At 44.1% G+C, this 22,973-nt stretch overlaps 1 protein-coding gene across 2 annotated transcripts in view; it reads right to left on the bottom strand.

The window, feature by feature from the left end:
* Positions 1 to 22,973, bottom strand: part of EIF4E3 (eukaryotic translation initiation factor 4E family member 3) — a 43,138-nt gene that overhangs the window by 7,159 nt on the left and 13,006 nt on the right. Inside the window, exons 1-6 of one of the 2 annotated variants that reach the window (XM_089672248.1) lie at positions 22,700 to 22,911; positions 8,120 to 8,192; positions 7,477 to 7,575; positions 7,244 to 7,300; positions 4,587 to 4,653; positions 2,428 to 2,583 (exon numbers count right to left, since the gene is read on the bottom strand). In XM_089672248.1, the coding sequence (XP_089528374.1) occupies positions 2,428 to 2,583; positions 4,587 to 4,653; positions 7,244 to 7,300; positions 7,477 to 7,575; positions 8,120 to 8,192; positions 22,700 to 22,911 (664 nt within the window). Of the gene's footprint in view, positions 1 to 2,427; positions 2,584 to 4,586; positions 4,654 to 7,243; positions 7,301 to 7,476; positions 7,576 to 8,119; positions 8,193 to 22,699; positions 22,912 to 22,973 lie in introns of those variants that run through there. The other variant, XM_089672249.1, reaches the window with a different exon arrangement.

Here is a 22,973-nt window from a genome sequence, read left to right as displayed (position 1 = left end):
TTTTATGAGAGGAGACCTTGATTACACCAAGCAAACTAAAAAAGTAAATCTCTGCAACACAAGCCTTTTTTTTTACAATGCCGCTGCTATAGCTCCCAAGAACTGTTTTGTATGAAAGGGATCTTGAGAGATTTAGTTCTTGGGTTGATATCGCTCCCCTGCAACTGTAAACCTGGTGATGTCACAGGGAATACTGTTTCTTGCTACAGGAACATTCCTAAAATCTTTGTGCCTTTTCATTATCCCTCTTGCTTTGTGGTCACACAGCCTCTACAGCGACACCAAGTCTCGTCAAGATCTGACAACACTGCAAGACCTGTGCTAAAGCTACAGCAGCACTGTCATTCACTACCCACCCCATCTCCTCCCGAGTAGAAGCAGGGGGAAAAGTGCTTTGTAAATGCTTACCAACAGCTCAGATCTTAAAATCTGGAGGTGTAGCAGTCACATAACACGCACAACCCCCCGCCATAGACAGCAGTGCTAAGCTATCAATACAGTTCAGTATTCAAACAGTCTGATGCTTTTGGCATTCTAAAGCTCCCAAGGCCACATACTAGTTTGGGGTCAGAAGTTGTGGGAATTCAACTGAAGGTTTAGCTTTTATTTTTTTAGTATTCTTTTTGTACATGTATTTAAGCTATGATGGATATAATCATGCACACACATATATTTGTTTTTAATCTTTATGGGTGGAGATTTATGAACAGAATAAAGGTTTGTTTTTATACATCTCCTTTAGGTGCACTCTGAAAACCCATCTCTTCAGGGAAGCCTACCCCACCCCGTTAACTTGCCGACCTACTCCACTCTTCCTACCACTCCATCCCCCACAGCTATCTCCTCCTGTGCCACCATCCCCTCCCTCCTAGATTGTAAGCTCCAAGGAGCAGGGCCCTCGATCCCCTCATGTTTTGCATTGTATTGGTATTGTTCTGTCACATGTTCTGTCCCCCTTTGTAATGTACAGCGCTGAGCAAACTATTGGCGCTTTATAAATACTGTATAATACATCAGTATACAGGGTAAGTTGGATTTATTGCCACTGTTCATAGACATGGCCACTAGATATCTCCACTTACCATTGTACCATTTACTATATGGTGTACATGGCAAGTTTTTATAGTAATGATCTTATAGTACGAGTACAGATACTTTTACTCAAGTACTCGCCAATACCAATGCCTTTGTGGTACAATTCCTGTCCGAATCATATGCAGTTTCCCTGTGTGAACCCAGGCTGAAAACACTGACGAGCCTAGGTTCACAAGTACTGGGGAAACCACATGATACAGACATAAAATCGCACTGCATTCCTGTTCAAAACTGCATGCCATTCTTTGAAGTGTGATTTGAGCCCACTCATTTTCTATTTCTGTACTGGTTTTAGGCATTGGAGCATATGCATGAGTACAAGTACATGTGCAAATGCTTAGTATTCGCTCAGATACCAGTATTGGTATCTGTGCAACTCGATCTAGTGTTTGATGTGTTATGCTGGACAGTTCGATTTTTAATTCAGCCTGCAGCCGAATCTGACAAATTCACTGGTCACTATAAAGACTTTATTTCAGGTACTTTATAGCGCTATCAATTTACACAGAATATGCATAAAAATTGATCAGCATTTCAATTTTCATTTGGGTTCAGTGGCTCTCATTAACCCCTTTGCACCGCCTCCTGGCCCTTTAACTGAGATCTAAATGCCGGGAGGTGGAGACCGGCATTCTGATTATGTGACCACTGATTTGCTGTCACAGCAGTCACATGATCATAAGCAAGCATCAAGAGCTTTCCATTACATGTTAAATGCTATGCTGGGAGGATTCAGGGAATGCTCTCAACATAGGAACTTAACATATGTGGCTGTTCAGTGTTAAAGCACACCCACAGAGGATGCATATATATGCCACATCGGGGGAGGAGTGTAAGGCTGGGGCTGCACAGTGTAGATTGAACTGTATCTCCTAGATTGTAAGCTCGAAAGAGCAGGGCCCTCAATCCCCTCATGTTTTGCATTGTATTGGTATTGTTCTGTCACATGTTCTGTCCCCCTTTGTAATGTACAGCGCTGAGCGAACTATTGGCGCTTTATAAATACTGTATACTAATAATGAGGCCCCAAAAATCAAAGTCCTAAAGCAACAGTAAAGTTAGAAACAATAGGGTTCCCCACAAACATATCTAATGTAAGGGGGCCTGCCTTACTGGGAGGGTTAATTCATACCAAGAAATGGGTTTAAACCCCCCCCTTCTCAGGCCCTTAACCTGGCTAAAGGCAAATGGGGGAATTATATATGGCAATAAGTGAACCATGTGTTTTGGTCCAAAACCCAGCTAGTCGTATCAATGACACCTAAATCACAGGATGATGTCAACTGAATACATCGGATTGGACAAATACAGTAGATGACCGTAAACACTTACGCTTATAAAATACAGCTTTAAAAGATGTGTTTGGCAGAAGCTCGTAGATCTTTTCTAGGACTGTGGCTTCACCAACTACACCGGCATTTCCATTCCACACCTGGACAACATCTTCACGGTCACGTACACTCACACTGACACCAATTACCTCATCCTCTAAAAAGTAGAATCACAGAATAGTTAAAAACAGTTACAAAAAGGGATCACTATAAAAAAGGCGCAATTAAAAAGTTCTCTCAAAGACAAAAACATCAGTAGCCTCCAATACAAAGTGCTGTCCATACTTCTGAGCTACATACTATTAAATATTGACAATGAACTGACTCAACTTTGCAGTGAATGGAGTTAGCTCTTAGAAACTGGCACCAAGACAAACCCCAGGAGTCAAGTAGTCAAAAGCACCTAGAAAGTCCAATTGCACATTGTGAAGTTGATTTTAATCAACTCCGTACACATTTACAGATTGTCACTCATTTAGAATAAGGGATATATATATACATTTATATATATTAAAAAAGTACACAAGTGTTATATTGATCAATGCTACAGTGTACAAAAGGTATGGCAGAAGAATGGATTTAAATCAGTTCACCTTAAAAAGTTCTGCACAGATGTGTAGGCATTTATGTGCATCTCAAAGAATATTTAAATTTGAAAATACAGTTTGCAATCTATTGTCAGTAATTTAATCAAATTAAGCATCACCTACCAAAGAACAGATGGACAGGGATTGCTCAGAGGCCATGGATGACAATTTTCTGGCTCATTCACTGCTTTCAGGTCCCTGTAGCAGGGCTCCACAAGACTAGCCTAACAGCCATATCTCATGGCTCCATGCATGGAATTCACAGCCAGACCTTTAAGGCATTTGAGAAGTCAAACACCTTCATTTGATTTCTCCTCTCCTTAATACACAATGCCAAAGGGAAGAGTGCTGTGTAAAGGCTACTCAACTTGTCCAGGAATCCAGGTTTGCGTGTCCCACTGGTTTAGCCCAGAACCAAAGCGGCCAACCAAAAGTCTTCAGGCTCCAAACCTACCAGCAGTGATGCCCAGGGTCAGTCAAAGAGGTGCAATGATAAATGCAGATCAGCAGAAAAGACCTGCCACTCCTAAGGGGGTGGTGCCCTGGGGGGGGGGGGGGATGCGGGAGAACCAGAAGGCACCCTAGCTGCTCATGCAAGTGGTCCAGGGGCATAAATGTTAAAAAAAAAAAAAAAAAAAAGTTCTGCTTTACCACCCAATCCATGGAGGTAAGCACTGAAGACAAACCTGGAGGGGAAGATCCCAAAATACAGCTTCTTCCTGACCACACAAGTATTTTTCACATAATGCAGAAACACATACATGACTGTGGAACATGGTTTATGTACACAATTCAAATTTTATTTTTTTATGGAAAATACCTTTAAAAAACTGTTGCTAAACTGAATAAGGGCCCGTTTTTATTGGCTTTTGGTTGCATCAAACAGGTTTTGCATTCTCATACAAGTCTAATCCCGATTGAAGCATGTCAAACGCAAGAATGTTAAGTGCATGTCAAATGCACCCATGAATTCTGAATGATTTTCAGAACATCTCAAAGGAGGTCATTGACACAAGACCAAAACCAATCCATGCTTACCCCAAGATCTGTACCTGCAAAAGAAGCCAGTATATAACTGCTTCTCCCCCTGCCCACACCACCAAATATTGCTCCATGGAAGAGAAATAATCCATAAAAGTCTGCAGTGAAATCAACACTTCTGAGAGTGATGATCTGATCACTTGCTGCACTCTGATGGTCCTTACACCAACCTCAGTCACTACAGGACAAAAAGTACAGATACCATGGAGGTCTGTGGGAGAAACCAATGAGCCCAGCATGGAACAAAAAGCATAATTATACCATCTGGAATTCTTGGTTTCTTTGACTTTAGAATATTTTACACAGATCAACGTTCAGGAGAGACAAGTATACACTAAATTCTTTACAGGTACAGCTGTTTCAGTTTAACACCACATACCCATGTACAGCCGTTGCCATATACTTACTGAAATAAGTAATCTAATAAAAAGCTGGTGATGCTGTCAGCAGGAATAGAAGGCTTTGCCTTACTGTCAAAGTTTTAGAAACATCACCACCACAAAGATGTGTAGTAAGATTGGGTCTTATTTACCTGCTGAACAACGATCTGTAAACTGCTCTCCAATAGTAGCTAGCAACAGTTCTTTCCAAACCAATGCCTGTAAAAGAGAAATGGATAAGGATAAAACTGGCAACACCCCTATGTGAAGGGAGAAGGACAATACAAAAGATAGTGCTAAAAGCTGATATCCCATATGAGCTCATTGCTGCATGGCGTCCAAGGAATTGCCATTCTATTCTTATTTATAAGATTGTATTCCATGGTGCTTCTCAGACACCAAACTCGTCCCTTTTGCAGTGAAGTTAACAACCCAATGTGCCTACAATGGTCCTTGCAACAATTTCAAGTCAGAAGCTGTTGACCTTTCCTTTATGAACTTTGACACAAAAAAAAAAAAAAACCCTGGGCAAGAGACCAGACAATTCCATGAGGAAACTTGTCTTGACATAAAGTTCAGTGACTGTCTTCACCTTTTTGGAAAGGCGAGGTGACCTGCTGTACTGCTGACCCTGGAGTGAATACTTTGCACTGAAAGACATATGTAGCCTAACCCACTCCCTAGCTTTTTACTACTATACTTCTCCCTTTGCTGGCACAGCCACTCCTGGCTCTTAGGTTTACTGCTCTGTCCAAAGTCTCCAGTCTTGGGACAAAGCTGATGGCATACGACATGGGTACAGCCAGTGCTGAGGATTACAGAGATAACTATTGAGGCTTATCAGCTAGTGTGACCAGCACTGCAGAAGATTGACCAATTAGCTTGTGAACAATGCAGCAAGTTGTGTGTTCTACTTCTTGCCAGTGGGTCCAACTCCTGATCACTGTCCTGACCTTGATGAAGTCACAGGGTTTGTGACGAAATGTGTGGGGAGGAGCAAGATGTCAGAGCTGGAAAAACGACACATTACAGGACGCTGAGCACTAATTATCTAGAGTGACTGCTTGTGATTTAAGTGAGCACTTATACATTATAAAAAAATAAATAAGTTGACCTTCTTAATGCACTACACCAGGGGTCTTTTAAATTGTGTTAAATTTACTGTCCTTCAAACTTTAGAAGGGCCAAAATGTAGCTAGCGGGTGTAATGTAATCAGCAGAAGTAAACCATGCCTCAGAACATGGTGGTCAGCAGAAGTAAAACATAGCATTTGTAGTCAATAGGAGAAATAGTGCTCCATAATTGGTATCAATGGGAGAAATGGTGCCCCATAATTGGTGCCCTGTTCCAGTGGGAGGGATAGCACCCCAAGGACCACATAAAAGGCAACCAAAGGGCTGAATTTGGCCTTGGGCCACAGTTTGGAGACCACTGTACTAAGCAATGGGCAAACATTTTGGAGAATGCTTTTTTCCTTGCAGGTAAACTAAATTTATCAGTTATTGCTTTGCAAAAAAGGTAATCACAGGCAAGGATATTGCTGCTAATAAGATTGCACCTAAATCAACCATTTATCAGATCAAGAACTTCAAGGAGAGGTTCAATTGTTGTGAAGGCAGCTTTAGGGCCCCCAAGAAAGTCCAGCAAGCGCCAAGACAGTCTCCTAAAGTTAATCCAGATGCAGGATCAGGGCAGAGCTTGCTCAGGAATAGCAGCAGGCAGGTGTGAGTACATCTGCACGCACAGTGAGGCGAAGACTTTTGAAGGATGGCCTGGTGTCAAGAAGGGCATTAAAGAAGCCACTTTCCTCAAGGAAAAATATCAGGGACAGATTGATATTCTGCAAAAAAAAAAGTACAGGATTGGACTGAAGAATGGGGTAAAGTAATTTTCTCTGATTAATCCCCTTTCCAATTGTTTGGGGCATTTGGAAAAAACCTTGTCTGAAGAAAAGCACTACCATCAGTAAAGCATCCCGAGACCATTCATGTGTGGGGTTGCTTCTCAGCCAAGGGAATGGGCTCACTCACAGTTTTGCCCAAGAACACAGCCATGAATATAGAATGGTACCAAAAACACCCTCCGAGAGCAATTGCTTCCAACCATCTAACAGTTTGGTGACAACAAATGCCTTCTCCAGCATGATGGAGCACCTTGTCATATGACAAAAGTGATAGCCAAGTGGCTTGGGAAAGAAAACATTGAAAATGTGGGTCCATGGCCAGGAAAATCAGTACAGTGTTTAACAGGACACATACCTTTGTATGGGAAGCGGAAGAGGGAGACTAAGAACCATTGAAACACCTGCATTGATCCCCAGGGAAGGAGAGTGTTGCTTGACCTGTTCTAACCAATACATCAATGCTGGAAGGCAAGAGTCCAATCAAGGGTGTGGTGATGCACATGAATGTAAAGGTTTAGAGGAGTGGGAAAGTGGGCTCACTTACCAGTAGGAGGATCAAATTGTTCTGAACTTTTCTGCATTTGGAGTAGGAATGTTTTTGGGACTATCACCTTTCACAGATAATCTATATTTGCATGTGGATTCACGTGTGATTAGTATTCTGCAAAGGAGTACTTTGATGGTGTGTATTTTAACATAGTATATGGGGTTTTTTTTATTTTGTGGCAGCAGCAGAAACCGCACATCACTGCTGGTTTCACTTTAAACTAAAGCGTTTATAAAGAATTTTACAATAAGGGAAAGTTATAATATACATTTTTACATGTTACATGTAAAAATACATGTTGATGCTACAGGAAAAGTTATAAGACTTCAAACTACTTTTGTAGACAGGTCATACGTACTGTGCTTTCTTTAGGGACTTTCATTTTCCATACACCTCCCTTAGCGTTGCTTTCTTCCTCCCTAAAACAAAAGGTGAAATTAAGAGGGGACACCAGACAAAGCAGAGAACCAATCACAAAAGATATTTCAATTGTCAACTGAGTATAGTATGAGATCACTTTGTAGAGAACCCCTTTAAGCTTCAGATATGCTGCTGTGCACAGACACCAGAGAAGAGCAAATCATAAAACACTTGCCATAGTGGTTTCCTTTCTCCCCTCATTAAGTGGTAGCTACATCTTAGAGGTAGGTTTGTCACAGGAGGGATGTTGTTATACACACTCCAGAAACGCTGTAACAGAACAGAGAAAAAAAAGAAAAGAGTTCATGATTTTGTTACAAGGTAAAAACTTTCTAAAACAAACCTAACTTTTGTATCAAGCTGCAACAAACTTAAAGTTAAGGGGGTCTGAATACTTTATGAATTCACCGAATATCATTTAAAAAGGATTTTTGTCATATCTGTGAAATGGTTTTGCACAAAGCAGCCCTGATCCTCTTCAGGAATTCCATGCCTGTGCTCTGCTCTAGGCTTCACCCCTTCCAATTGCCCTCACAGCAAGGTGCTTGCTATGGGGGCACTTGAATTGGCTTGATCACAAGGCAGGGTCTGTGTCCATTGACACAGCACATCTGCTTTGCCCCAACTCTTCACAGGCTGCAATTGACAGCAGAAGGAGTCAATGGCTCCCACAGTATGACATTTTTAACAGTGATTATGAAAAAAAACCCATAATACATGTCCGGTGAGGAAAGTGCAAAAGATGAAGGTTAAACAGTCACATCAAAAAATTTGTGCCGAAATGGTGGTACAAGATTTTCCTGTCAATACCCACCTGTACCGTGTGCACCGTGTATATCTTCTTCAGGTTTGATTCACATTCTGCTGCGGTTGTCCCAGGAAGAGACCTAAACAGAGTTAAAGATGTCAGCACAGACCACACAGCAACTTTTTATAAAAGTCCAACTCAGATTTTTCAGATGAGCATAGTTAGCACATTTACAATTCCCAGAGCTAAAGGGACCTTGAGGGCATATTTGTCAAGATACAGAGGTATAGCTGGACTAAAAACAATCAAGACAATGAGTGGGATTTACTGATTAAACACCTGGAAAGAGACAATGGTTATACTTAGAATGGCAGACATTTGGACAGTCCCCTGTTGAACAAGCCAAGAGAGGAAAACAAACCCAAAAACTTCTCAAAACAATGGTAAATTTACTATCCAAATATACCCAAGGCTGTTTATTGCACAAGCCCTGTCCCCACGCTCGTCACAAGAAACTAGGAATTATGGTCTTTGCTGCTCAGGTGGTCTCTGCTAACAAACTATGGACATTTGGTGAATTATTGACAGTCTGAAAATCTGCAAACATCTTCTCAGGAGGATAACAGAAGGTTAAATAGGGAACATGACTTCATGCCCTCATGAATCATCAAAATTTGGAACAGAAACCTGATAAGCCTTCACTTCCTGCAATAGTATTTTAGGGTAGAGTATTGTAATAAAGTTATTGATACATGTGTATTATGGTTCTTTTCATAATAAAAGGAAGATTGAAATTTAGGAGATGTGATATTATCCAAATATCGTTAGGTATAACTAAAGGCAAAATTATTTTAGTTCTGAACGGAGTGGAGACTAGTTAGAACACCTGTCAGGTTTACTGCCACCTGTGTTCCCATTAGGAAGGTTCACCTTCTATATTTGTTCTGTTATCAGAAGTGAAGGCAAAAAAAAACCCCACAATTTGGGGTGTGCCCATAAAAAGTAATGGAGGGGGAAATAGGGACTAGTTCTGGAGACCTGGGGGTCCCCAAGGAACTCCCTTAGGGATTTTCTCAGATCCGGTTTTGGCTATAGAACAGGAAGGGAGGGAAAAAATTCCTGATTTGACAGACAAAATAAAATTGACAGGCGTTATAACCTTACGCCAATATAAAATTTTGGCCTATAGTTCTACTTTATCTGATAATCAATGAACTTTGATTTCTGGATAAAATCATGCATGGGGGGTGTACCAATACTTTTGGTACTCGCTGATGAGTACCAATAACTTCGTCATACAAAATGAATGGGCTTAAATTCAAACGGCTAACTCTGACCTGCAAAGCCATTCACAACACTGCCCCTACCTACCTCACCAACCTGATTCCCAAGTACCACCCTACTTGTACCCTTCGCTCCCCACAGGACCTCCTGTCTTGCTCCCTGGTCTCCTCCCATGACTGCAAGACTTCTCCAGGTCCTCCCCCATCCTCTGGAACTCACTACCCCAATCCATCAAATTGTCGCCTTCCCTCCTCACCTTCAGGCGCTCCCTGAAAACCCACCTCTTCAGGGATGCCTACCCCACCCTTACCTAAGAGCCGTCCTCCTTCATTCCTCCTACTACTCCACCCCCCCCCCCCCCCACAGCCACTTCCTCCTGTACCACTACCGCCTCCCTCCTACATTGTAAGCTTGAAAGAATGGGGCCCTCTAACCCCTCGTGTGCTGTTTGTTGTTGTACTGTTTCATGTATTGTCCCCCCCTCTATTGTACAGCGCTGAGCAAACCCTTTGGCGCTATATAAACTCAAAATAAATAAAGTGGACTGCCCCAGACATCACTTCCGCCCTACACCCACAGGGCTCCCAGAATTCTCTACATCTCCTCCAGCCCTGTGGGAACTGCAAGCAGCAGTGGTTTTGGATTTGACATGCAAAATATTATGCATTTTTAACATGCATGTTAAACGGTTTTGCCCATTGCTGCACTTCAATGGCGCTCTGTTTTATGGGGATCACACAGGAGCACTGAGGGTAAGCGCATGCAATTTGAACAGGAACCACACCGCATTCCTATTCAGAATCGCATGTGATTCTTTGCAGTGCGATTGGAGCCCGTTCATTTTATGAGCTCAAATCACACCACAAACCGGTATCCGTTTCAGGTATCAGGATCATTTGCACAAGTACTGGTACAACCCTATCATGAATATTTAACAAATGCCAACTGATTAAAATTAGATTAATATCACAAATAGTACCCACTTGGAGATTACACTTATACATCCTATAAGATAAACACATTATTTGAACCAAGGGATAGAATGTATCTACATTGGATGGAGTAAATTCAATTTATTCCCAGAAGCCCTCAACAGGTATTCCTAGTCTTAAAACAGCTTTGTTCACAGATTCCCCTGCTGATTGGAGCAGAGCAGGACAGATGTCACAGCCGTCTATGTCTAGCCATCAGTCTATGCGGAGCAGTCATTAGCAGACCCCTCTGTGCGTCTGGGTATAAACAGTTGCTGTCCGTTTACATCAAGCTACAGCCAAACTGGTCCACAAAAACAGAAAATTTTTGTGTTTTTTTTTAAACCAGACTTGATCAGACAGAGGAGGTAGGCCTGCACATAAGGCTCCATGGACCTTCCAATCAGGTCCGTTAGTTTTTTTTATAAGAGAAAAGACTGTAATGCTCCTTTCACATGGGCATTCTGAAATAACTACCTGTCAGTACTTTTTGAAAGAAATTTCTACATTTATATAACCGATTAAACTAATTTCAAGGCACTAATCTGAGAACAGACATGTCATCCCAGATCCTACAGCGATAAAGACCAAACATAACTACACAGGAATTTATAAACTAATTTAGCACTGGAAATTAAGGCAGGGAGTGACTTAATTTAGGCACTCCACCCAAAACTAAAAATACCCTTGGATGAAGTCCAAAAGGGTTAAAGTGCCAATATAGATTAAAAGCACAAATATGCATTTTTAACTTCCCACAGATATACAAAACGTTCAACATGTGCAGAGCAGCTGAATGTAAACTGCTCACTGCAGGAGGCTGGTATACAGAGGAGCTGCAACAGTTTATTTTACCCGTTCAAACTGAACAAAGGCCACAAGCTCTGCGCTGTTCTTGGTTTCTGTCAATAGCAACACAGGCATGTCTCCACACCAAGACCTTTTTAAATGATCAATTGCAATTCTGTGACAGTAGACAAGCATTTCAGAACAAACTGAACTCATACACATGAAGGGCCATTCTCCTGCAGGTAACTAGACAGAAAGTAAAGTTAGCTATACAAGGGTGGTCACCCAAGTATGTCTACAGTCTGGTTCTCTTGTCATACAGCCCTGATTAACCTTCACTACTGCCAGTTTTAAATGGTGGCATAATGTACATTCTTTTCTGGGGTTCTGTTTATAAACAGAAACTTGAGAAGACAGGGGTGCCCATGAATGGCTGTAATCTGAGCCATCAAGACAGCCCAGATAATAGACCTGTACACAATGGCTCTGTACCTTGTGATCACAGTGAAGGACAATCCCTCTAATCACAAATGTAAACACTCCAGTATTTTTACATGTGTGAAGCCCCCCCTTCCTCAGTTGGGAGAAAGAATTGAGCAGCAGCAGATTCAAGTTGTATTGAGATTGTTCAACCCCACTCACTGTACATTTCACCTCCATCCTGCCTCCCTATGTACTTGTATATCAGCTACTTCACCTCCCTTAACCGGCATATTAACCCTTCATCCCCACATTGTATGACCTTTACATTGATCCTTTCAACTCCTCCTTTGTATGACCTGTACACTAAGGGTGAGCTGTATCTAGTGTACCATTACCAAGTTTCAGGTCCCAACTGCCTCAGTACCAGCTTTAATTTCCAAAGACTTAAAGAAAATAAAATCACTTTGAGGTGTACTTTCCAAAAACGATCATTTAGGGGTGTTCACGTTGTCCTGTCATTTATACATTTAATACTAGATATTAAGGAAACTTTGTTGAAGTGCTTGGTCTTTTTACAATAGTTAAAATTCAAAAATTCACCAATTTTGGGATTGGTCTTTTTGGTATTAAAGTGTATAAAATACAGTGCGGAGTACAAATTGAGTAGTGTTAGACAGTAAGGGGTTTATTTACTAAAGCTGGAGAGTCCAAAATCAGACTCCCTTCTGCATAGAAACCAATCAGCTTCTAACCTCAGCTAGTTCAATGAAGCTTTGGCAATGAAACCTGGAAGCGGATTGGTTTCTATGCAGAAGGGAGTCTGATTTTGGACTCTCCAGCTTTAGTAAATAAACCCCTAATTGTCAAACTATCACAGCACTGAAAACCAGCCTGGTGCTGAATGGGTATATAAAGGCCGTGTCTGACCCGCTTTCTCTGCAGCTCATATCCACCTCAATAGAACATGCTGCATCTGAAGAAAATGCAAAACAAGTCAAAGATTGTTAAATCTTAATCTACACTACTCAATTTAAGTCAATTGATATTTGCAGTCCTGTTTGGTTTATGTAAAATGCAGGAAACCCCAGCCAACCTGAGCCCTAAACAGGTCTGGTAGCCTCATACATATGGGTTTATGCAAATAGAACAGGAAGGAAGGGGGGGTGGGGGGGGCAGGCAGACATGTTTAATCTGCATTATCTTCGGGGTAAAGCAAAGTTCATAAAATGTATCCAAACCTGTTTAACTGATCTCTTCAGAGAGATTGTCCAGGGGGAGTTTACTGCTGTCATAGACTAAAGCCTATTTACAGACAGCTAAAATTGTCAAAACTCTTCTTCTGAAGACCCTAGCTGCCATGGTAATGCCCCTTTCAATACAATGACTCCTATACACAAGCAGGCAGATGAAGGTGACAAGAGTTTGACCATCTGCATACATGTTCCAGGCTAAACGTTTTGGAGCAGCATGAGACCTGCAACCAACTTCAAGAAAGGGCTGCAATGGAAGGCTCAGTTTCTCATAGGTTCCCTTAAAAATTAACCTAACTTGGCCTAGACCAACTCCAGACAATGCCCCCATTTCATTTTGCACCCAAGGAATCTTCGTTGCTAGGCCACAAACGTCCAGTGGTGTCGTCACCTTAGATATTCTGTTACCTTGAGACACATGCAAGCACCTGGGCCAAGGTTCCAAACTACACAGGATTGTCAAAATCTGAGTGACTTGCACATGCATTATGCCCTCTCCATTTAACCCTACAGAGCGTTCATCCTCAGTCCCTGTGGAATGAATGGATCATAGGCACAAGTTTCAACCTCCCCCCAAGTCAAGATAGGATCATGTCCCTATTCATTCAACAGTCAAATGCCAGACCCTCATTGGGCAGGAGTCTGACATGTCAAAGCTGAGCAAAAAGAGGGGGAGGGGTAAATTTTCAAGACTTGACAAAGCGCAACTGCGCGAAACATGTCTTGGTAACCCTACATATGCTCCCAGCTGAAGCCAACGCCGGACACTGCCTTCGTTTGCCATGGTGACACCACCCAGGACGCTGGTACGCTGACACCACGTGATCTGAAGCAGACAGGAGCATTCTCTGATCTCAGCTCCCCTCAGAGCGGACGGGCCATCCATTGGAGTCACATTGTCCACTTCAGGCTGGTCAATTTTATTATATTTGCTACTTTGTCTCACCCAATAAAGATGCACCTTCACTAAGGTGCTTGTCTGAGAGCATTTTCCACAGCGCCTTTTTTTCCCAGTTCTCTTCGTAAGTTTTCAAGTGCAACTGTAAGCAGTCAATACATATTCCGCAAAGGGTGGCAACATTGCCACACTATCATTGTGGATATAACCGGGGGCAGACTGACAACTCCTGGGGCCCCCGGGCAATAGGAGATCATGGGGCCCCTGTGTCCTTGCCCAAACTCAAAAAAGCCTATGAAAAAAAAGGTACCAGGGGCATCTCATGGGGCCCCCTACTGACTGCGGGCCCTCTGGCAGTGCCCGAGTTTCTAAAATGGTCAGTCCGCCCCTGGATATAACTGCATTGTCACCCTAGCAGAGAAGTGGAAAACTAACCAAACTACTGGCAGGATCACTGGTAATAAAACTGATGGGGGAATCAGGAAAACAAACTGCAGCATGTTTTTTTTGTTTTAGTTCACCTATTGCTTCACTTTAAATATCAGCATGTCAACACATCCATATTACCGTAAAAGCTTTCCTATATGCACCTTGTTTTTCGCCTACATAAAGATGTGCATTGATCATGTAGTTTAAAGGAGTTTGCTGCCCTCCTGTACACAACCTGTAGTGGAGTAGATCTTCACTTTCCTGTGTCAGCAGTTTGTGCAGAAACATGAGGCATACTACATGGCACAGCACAGGTTACTGCATAAGGCGTCAGTCTAAACTAGTATCAGAACTATATATCCCACAATCCCTGGGTATCTTGGTCTAGTTCAAGCTAATTCGATCTGGCAGACATGCCATTTATAGGTAAAGTTTATCCAGGGAATATCCAATTGCCTCTTTATGGTTGAACTGGATGGACTTAGGTCTTTCAGCCAGACTAACTATGTAACCAACAAGCAGGTAGAGCATGTGACCCAGAACAGAAGTGGTTTCCTCCCTTTGGTGATTAGGGGCAGACTTGCAATAGCAAACCATGGACATAAGGAAACCGATGAGCCATGACACTGCAGCCATAACATGTGAGAAAGTCATTACAAAGTTAGGCTCCATGTACACTGCAGCTGATAAATGCACATTTAGAAGCTTTTCTGCAATTTTTCTCAGCAGCCCCTGAACTCTCCCTAATCTTTTCCTATGTGTCCTTGTACACTGTTTCCAGGCAGTTGAGTTTAGTTTGTTTGAACGCACAAAACTTGCATTCAGGAGTAGATTATCAGTGTTTTCAAACGCCAAACACTTGTAAATGCAGCCAACCACGTTTATAAGCGTTTGGAATTTTTTTTTTTTTTAACAATTCCATTTCCAGATGCTGTCCAGAGCCTTTTCTCATCATGAAAAATGCATGCAAAGCGGTTTCCCGGTACTCAAATGGACCTGTACACCATACTGCGGTTTTGCATGAAAGAAAATGTTAGACACTGCTGCAATACTTTCTGCACAGAAATTAGTTAAAAACACATCCAACCACAAAAAAAAAAAAAAAAAAAAAAAAAAAAAAACACAGCTAAACAAATACTGCTCTCTGCTTCTACTCTATCTGAAATCATTAATTAACCCTTTTCCAGTGCATTCTGGCCATTTGGGAGGTTCTCCTGTGCGGATCTTTAAAAACGCTTCTGAATGCAAACGCTCACAAACGCGGCTAAAGGCAGCAAAGCTGACTTTTATTAACCTGTGTTTTTATGCTGTCAATTCCCAGCGTTCAGAAACGTTCTCCAAACGCACCGCACCGTGTACATGGAGCCTAAAGGCATACAAACAGCACAGTGAATGTAACTACATCAATACCTAGTTAAAACAAAGTGTACAATGCCCTTAAGCACTTCCAAGGTCAGATCTTGTTTTAAACACGTCAGCATTATGGGTTTAAGATACCCAAATCCTGGAGTTTGTATATGCTCCCCATGATTTGACTCCTCTGGCATCCTACAAAGGAAACACTGGCAGGTTATTGGGGATACAAGTTTTGTAACCAAGACTGCCAGTTCTCAGGTCTGTATTCTGCAAGTTATTTCGAAATGGGTCAGTACCAAAAAAAAAAAAAAAAGTAAATATTGCAGACAGCAGTGACTTTGGAATGCCAGGATGGGCTATTTTTAGCTGCATAACTATGGAGTGAAGGAGTGCCTGCTCACTGACACTCACTACCTATCCTGGACATGTCATTGTTTGCAAACATTACTCCTGAGAACAAACCGGGTGTATACAAACAGGACAAAACCCCTGCTCACATTTTACCTGCAGCACTATGGGTCTAATACCAAAAGTGTTATCCATACTGACTAGACTAGCCCTGATGCAGATGCATAGTAATGGACTAACTACAAGTCCCCATTTTCCTAAACAGTTACATATTGGCTTCCTTTGTTTCCATCCTTCTCACAAGTCATTGGCTCCCAGATGGGGGGGGGGGGGGGGGCATGTGCTACAAATCTCTATAGGGGATGAGTGTCCATGCTGAATATTCTCCTATATATTGTTCCAAGGTACATTAAGCACAGAGGTGTCAGCTGCCAGCACACCATAAAGATCTAAGGCCCCCCAGAGTGCGAACAAAGCATGCCAAGGCCCAATAAGAAAAGTAGTTGGTAAACAGTTTCCTGCCAAACAAAATTGCAGATTCAGCTTGTGCCCACTGGAATTCTCTGATCTCTCCTTCAGTTTTAACCACTTGCCCTCCAAAGGATTTACCCCCTTCCTGATCAGGCCATTTTTCATTATGGTGCTGCATTACTTTGACAATTGCGCGGTCATGCACCGCTGCACACAAATAAACTTTACATCCATTTCCCCCCCACAAATGGAGCGGTTTGTCTGTGGTATTTGATAGCCTTTGCATTCTTTATTTTCTGCGCCACACACTTTTGCTATTAAACATGTCCAAAAAAAAAATTTTAAGTTATAGTGTTAACAAATGGAAGTATATATACACTGGGAATTGAATTGTTTTACACTAGTAATGGCAGCAATCAGCAAATTACAGGACTGCAACAGGCATTCTGACACGGGGGGAACTGACTGTCACTGACATACCCATGGACACAAATACAGTGATCAGTGCTAATAAAGAGCACTGACTGTACTAATGGCACTGGGCAGGAAGGGTTAATGTGGGGTGATCAAAGGGTTAACTGTGTGGTTAACACCCCCTACCCAGACCTGCAAAAAAAAAACACATGTGATTTTGCACACCTGTGCCACCCTGCAGCAGTACTTCTGCTATAGGGCAGACAAGACACAGTTAAAATGGACATTAAACCAAAACAATTGCCATTTTCTAGGGAACATCTGGAAATGTTAAAATGGTTCTAAAGTGTTTAGGTTTTTACCCCTGTGCATTAAAGTGAAAGTCTTCTGTGCCTGGGATCCCCCCCTTATACTTGAACCCCATTGCGATACAGCACTGTGCATGAGTAGCAGCAGCTCTCTGCTCTGTCCCTTCTCACAGGGCAGAACCATCACAGTGGAAGCCAATGGCTGATAAACTAAGGGAGCAGGGCCATGCCGCACTGTGTCTAGGGATGAAGGCTGCACAAGTACCCCCATAGGAAGCAGCTTCCTATTGGGGCACTAGATGGAGAATCCAGGAGCGTCAGCATGAGACCTGAGAAGAGGATCAAAGCTGCTCTGGGCAAAACTATTGAACAGAGCAGGCAAGTATGACATTTTTTAATTCTAATTATGGCTTCGCAGTACCCTGAAAATCGTATCCCATCTTGATTTCCTCCAGGAAAACAGAACACTGTACCTAGGACATCCTGTGTCTTACGCTTCATAGGGGAAGTGTGAGATCATCCAAGACACTGACTGAAGTGAGATTTGGAGAAGTCACTACTGTGCTGCTTTTCCTTACTGGAGAGAAATCTGTAACAGAACCTCGAGTGCAAGATCTCCCTGTTCTGCTTCGCTCATTTTGTGCATTCTTCCACCTCTGCGACTTGATTAACCTGCCCATCAGTCTTGAGGAAGCAAAGATAGCACCACCAAAAAGTCTACCATCACACAATGACAGGGTGTGGAATTCAGTCTGCAAATTCCAATGCTGTTGAAATGGTCCATCAAGCTGAAACCCAAGTCTTCTATTGCATCTCATCATGATTCTATCATCTACTGCTCAGGCACTGAAGGAAGTGGCTCACATCCCACCAGCCTCCCAAGTACACTGACTATGTGATGCTCATAACCAATAAATGTATCAAAAAGACCTTTGAGTGAGAGGATTTTCAATAGGCAAGCCTCGGTATCCCAGAGTTTAACATCTCATACAAGGCATGGTGATGGGGAAAAATGTGGTACAGGCAATACTGCCACACAGGTCTTTGACCTCTGCTTGCTTTTTTTGGGCAGAGTTTCCACAACACAGGTCCCATTAAAAGGTCACTGACTTCTTACATTGTTAGACCTGCATTTCTCAATCAGGGTGCTGTGATCATAGGATCTTACAGGTGAAACTCAAAAATTTAGAATATTGTGCAAAAGTTCATTTATTTCAGTAATGCAACTAAAAGGTGAAACTAATATATGAGATACTCATTACATGCAAAGCAAGATAGTTTAAGCCGTGAATGTCATAATTGTGATGATTATGGCTTACAGCTCATGAAAACCCCAAATCCACAATCTCAGAAAATGAGAATATTGTGAAAAGGTGCAATGTTCTCGGCTCAAAGTGTCCCACTCTAATCAGCTAATTAAGTCATAGCACCTGCAAAGGGTTCCTAAGCCTTTAAATGGTCACTCAGTCTGGTTCAGTAGGAATCACAATCATGGGAAAGACTGCTGACCTGACAGTTGTGCAGAAAACCATCATTGACACCCTCCATAAGGAGGGAAAGCCTCAAAAGGTAATTGCTAAAGAAGAAGTTGGATGTTCCCAAAGTGCTGTATCAAAGCACATTAATAGAAAGTTATGTGGAAGGGAAAAGTGTGGAAGAAAAAGGTGCACAAGCAGCAGGGATGAGCACAGCCTGGAGAGGATTATCAGGAAAAGGCCATTCAAAAGTGTTGGGGGCTTTCACAAGGAGTGGACTGAGGCTGGAGTCAGTGCATCAAGAGCCACCACACACAGACGGATCCTGTACATGGGCTTCAAATGTCGTATTCCTCTTGTCACGCCGCTCCTGAACAACAAATGTCAGAAGAGTCTTACATGGGCTAAAGAAAAACAGACCTGGTCTGTTGCTCAGTGGTCCAAAGTCCTCTTTTCTGATGAGCAACATTTGCATCTCATTTGGAAACCAAGGACCCAGAGTATGGAGGAAGAATGGAGAGGCACACACTGCAAGATGCTTGACGTCCAGTGTGAAGTTTCCACAGTGTGTTGATTTGGGGAGCCATGTCATCTGCTGGTGTTGGTCCACTGTGCTTCATTACGTCCAGGGTCAACGCAACTAATGAGATTTGGGAGCACTTCATGCTTCCTTTGACACACGAGCTTTATGAGGATGCTTACTTCATTTTCCAGCAGGACTTGGCACCTGCCCACACTGCCAAAAGCACCAAAACCTGGTTCAATGACCGTGGGATTACTGTGCTTGATTAGCCAGCAAACTAGCCTGACCTGAACCCCATAGAGAATCTATGGGGCATTGCCAAGAGAAAGATGAGAGACATGAGACCGAACAATGCAGAAGAGCTGAAGGCCGCTATTGAAGCATCCTGGTCTTCCATAACACCTCAGCAGTGCCACAGGCTGATAGCTTCCATGCCACGCCGCATTTAGGCAGTAATTGCTGCAAAAGGGGCCCAAACCAAGTACTGAGTACATATGCATGCTTCTACTTTTCAGAGGTCCGATATTGTTCTATGTACAATCCTTGTTTTATTGATTACATGTAATATTCTCATTTTCTGAGATTGTGGATTTGGGGTTTTCATGAGCTGTAAGCCATAATCACCACAATGACAAATCACGGCTTGAACTATCTTACTTTGCATGTAATGAGTCTATCTCATATGTTTCACCTTTTAAGTTGCATTATTGAAATAAATTAACTTTGACACGATATTCTAATTTTTCGAGTTTCACCTGTACTTCACTTTGTGGCCGTTTTTCAAAGTGATCCCCCAACAAACAGCATTGAGTCATGGGGGAACATTTGCTACAACCTATTTTACAGCATGCTGGAAAATACCTTTGGAAAACCCCTCTGATCAAACCAGAACTGGGGTATATTAGTCTTCAATATTTGGAGTTGGTGCATGCATTGAGAACACTAACATATGGCCAGCTGGCAGAGGTTTGCACATCATGGCCAACTCAACTTTCCTGCTCTGCTGGGTTGATGCTGAGCACTGCTGAAAGGAATGTGAGAACAATTATGAGTCTGTTCCAAGGATCTTCTAATTTGTTGGAAATTTGTATACAATATAACCTCAAACATTTGTGTGTCAAATAATATTAACAAATACAGCACAGGATGGGAAATAAGGAAAAAGGAGCTGGGAGTACAGACTGATGCTGGGAAACAGGACAAAAGAATAAGTGAGAGAACGTTTAATAACCAAGGATACACAGCACTGGGATACAGGCTGGGACATGGGAAATGGGGGAGGGGAGCAGTAAAGATAAACAAGGTCACAGCAGGGGAAGGGGGACATGTGAGAGAAAGCAGCACATATTGGGGTAGATAGCTGGCACAGCAGGGCACATACAGCAAGAGGAGAAAAGTGCAAAGCAAGGCAGAGCCACTGAAAGCGGCACAGAGGGGGCCCAGGCAGCGGAGACACAGTGGCACACATAGCCAAGGGGACACAGAGGGACAGAACTGTACAGACCAAGCAAAGGGCACAGAAGAGGAGAGCTAGGGCATACAACATTGCACAAAGTGCTGGAGGGGCCACAAATACAAGCAACATGGGCCACACAAGGGATGAACCTCAGGACACAGATATGGGTAAAAGAATAGGAGGGGGTGGGGGTTGGATTTTAGGACACAGATTTGTATACGTGGAAGAGGGGTAGGAGGGTTGTGAGGACACCGAGCGATATGGGTAAGTGAAAATTGGGAGTTCAGGATACAGAGGGAGGTGTATGGGTGGACACCTTACTGGGTTGCACAGTGGGGAAGGTGATTTCAGGACACAATGCAATGGGTTGCATAGTGGGGGAGGGGATGCCCACATGGTGGGGGGGGGGGGGGGGGAACATTATTACATTACATTACATTGAGTTTATATAGCGCCAAAGGGTTTGCTCAGCGCTGTACAATAGAGGGGGGGGACAATACATGAAACATTACAGCAGCTACGAACAGCACACGAGGGGTAAGAGGGCCCTACTCTTTCGAGCTTACAATCTGGGAGGGAGGGGGTAGTGGTACAGGAGGAAGTGGCTGTGGGGGATGGAGTGGTAGGAGGAATGAAGGAGAGCAGCAGTTAGGTGAGGGTGGGGTAGGCTTCCCTGAAGAGGTGGGTTTTCAGGGAGCGCCTGAAGGTGAGGAGGGAAGGTGACAGTCTGATGGATTGGGGTAGTGAGTTCCAGAGGATGGGGGAGGACCTGGAGAAGTCTTGCAGACGTGCGTGTGAGGAGGAGACCAGGGAGCAAGATAGAAGGAGGTCCTGTGAAGAGCGAAGGGTACGGGTAGGGTGGTACCTGGGAATCAGGTCGGTGAGGTAGTTAGGGGCAGTGTTGTGAATGGCTTTGTAGGTCAGAGTGAGTAGTTTGAATTTGATGCGTTGGGCGATAGGGAGCCAGTGGAGGGAGAGGCAGAGGGGGGTGGCAGAGGTGGAGCGGCTGGTGAGGTGGATGAGTCTGGCAGCTGAGTTCAGGATGGTCTGAAGCGGGGAGAGTTTGCACTGGGGTAGGCCGGTGAGGAGGGAGTTGCAGTAGTCAAGGCGTGAGATAATCAGGGAGTGCACAACATTAGGGTGTTTGTTGGGTAGGAGGTGTCAGGACATAGGGAGAAGATATTAGGTGAATGTGCAGTGGGGGAGGGGATGTCAGGACATAGGAAAAACATTATGCGAATACAGTGGGGGAAGAGGATGTCAGGACACAAATAAAACACATTAGGGGGTGCACAGTGGGGGGGGGGGGGGGGGGGTGTCAGGACACAGGGCAGCGGATGTCAGGACACAGGTAAGAGCGCTTATGGAGATGCAGTGGGGGACAGGGGCACACATTAACGGGCTGCACAGTGGGGGAGAGGAATGTCACGACACAGGGGGACACATTATGAGGGTTGCACAGTGAGGGAGGGGGAATGTCAGGGCACAGGGCAACGCATTGACAAAGCGGATGTCAGAACACAGGTAGGACCCATTGTGGAGTTGCAGTGGGGGACAGGGGCACACATTAATGGGCTGGCATATTAAGAGGGTTGCACGGTAGGGGAGGGGGCTGTCAGGACACAGGGGGACAATGGGCTACACCTTGGGGGAGAGGAACGTTAGGCCACAGGGGGACACATTAAGAGGGTTGCACATTGGGGGGGAGGGAATTGTAAGGACACAGGGAGACCACAAAAGGGACTGCAGGGGGGGGGGGGGGGGATTGTCAGGACACGGAGGGGGGGCACATTAGAGGGTTGCACAGTGGGGGGGGGTGTCAGGACACCAGGGGGCACGTTAGAGGGTTACACAGTGGGGGAGGGGGTGACCGGACACAGGAGGTTTCACAGTAGGGGGGGTTTTGTCCGGGTACAAGAGGGAAAAGGGGCTACATAGGGGGGTAGGGTGATGCAAGGACAAAGGGGGACACATTAAGGGGCTACACGGGGGGGGTAGGGAGATTTCAGGACACGGGGGACACATTAAAGGGCTACACAGTGGGGGATGCAAGGACACAGGGGGACACATTAAGGAGCTACACAGGGGGGTAGGTGGAAGCAAGGACACGGGGGGCAAAAAGGGGGTTGCACAGTGGGGGAGGGGGAACGCCAGTCAGGTCGCTCAGACATCACAGAGCTCGTCCACCATAACAGAGCTCATACACGTCACTGAAGGAAGGGATCCTCCAACCCCGGCCTCCCCCGGCTACCTGTCCAACCAGAAGGTCCACGGCGTGTGGAGAGGGATGCCCTCGCTCTCGGCTTCCTGAGGCAGCTCCAAGCTCCCCAGCTCGCTCCGGTGGTTATTGAGGCGCAGCTGCTGCTCGTCGTTGTCAGACTTGAGCCGCCGGTCCGCAGCCGCGGGGAGCGCCATCTTCCTGTGGACGCGCCGCTTTAGTCCCGCCCTCGCTGGCATCGTCATCAACCTAGCCGCCGCGTGCTGACTCATTTACCTGACGCTGCGCGCGGCCTCGGCAGCTATAG

This window comes from Staurois parvus, unplaced genomic scaffold (genome assembly GCF_062004578.1).
Source record: "Staurois parvus isolate SC_StPar_1 unplaced genomic scaffold, SC_StPar_1.0 ptg000124l, whole genome shotgun sequence".
Taxonomy (NCBI): domain Eukaryota; kingdom Metazoa; phylum Chordata; class Amphibia; order Anura; family Ranidae; genus Staurois; species Staurois parvus.
Note: the sequence above shows the minus strand (reverse complement) of the source record. Positions and strands in the feature narration are given on the sequence as shown.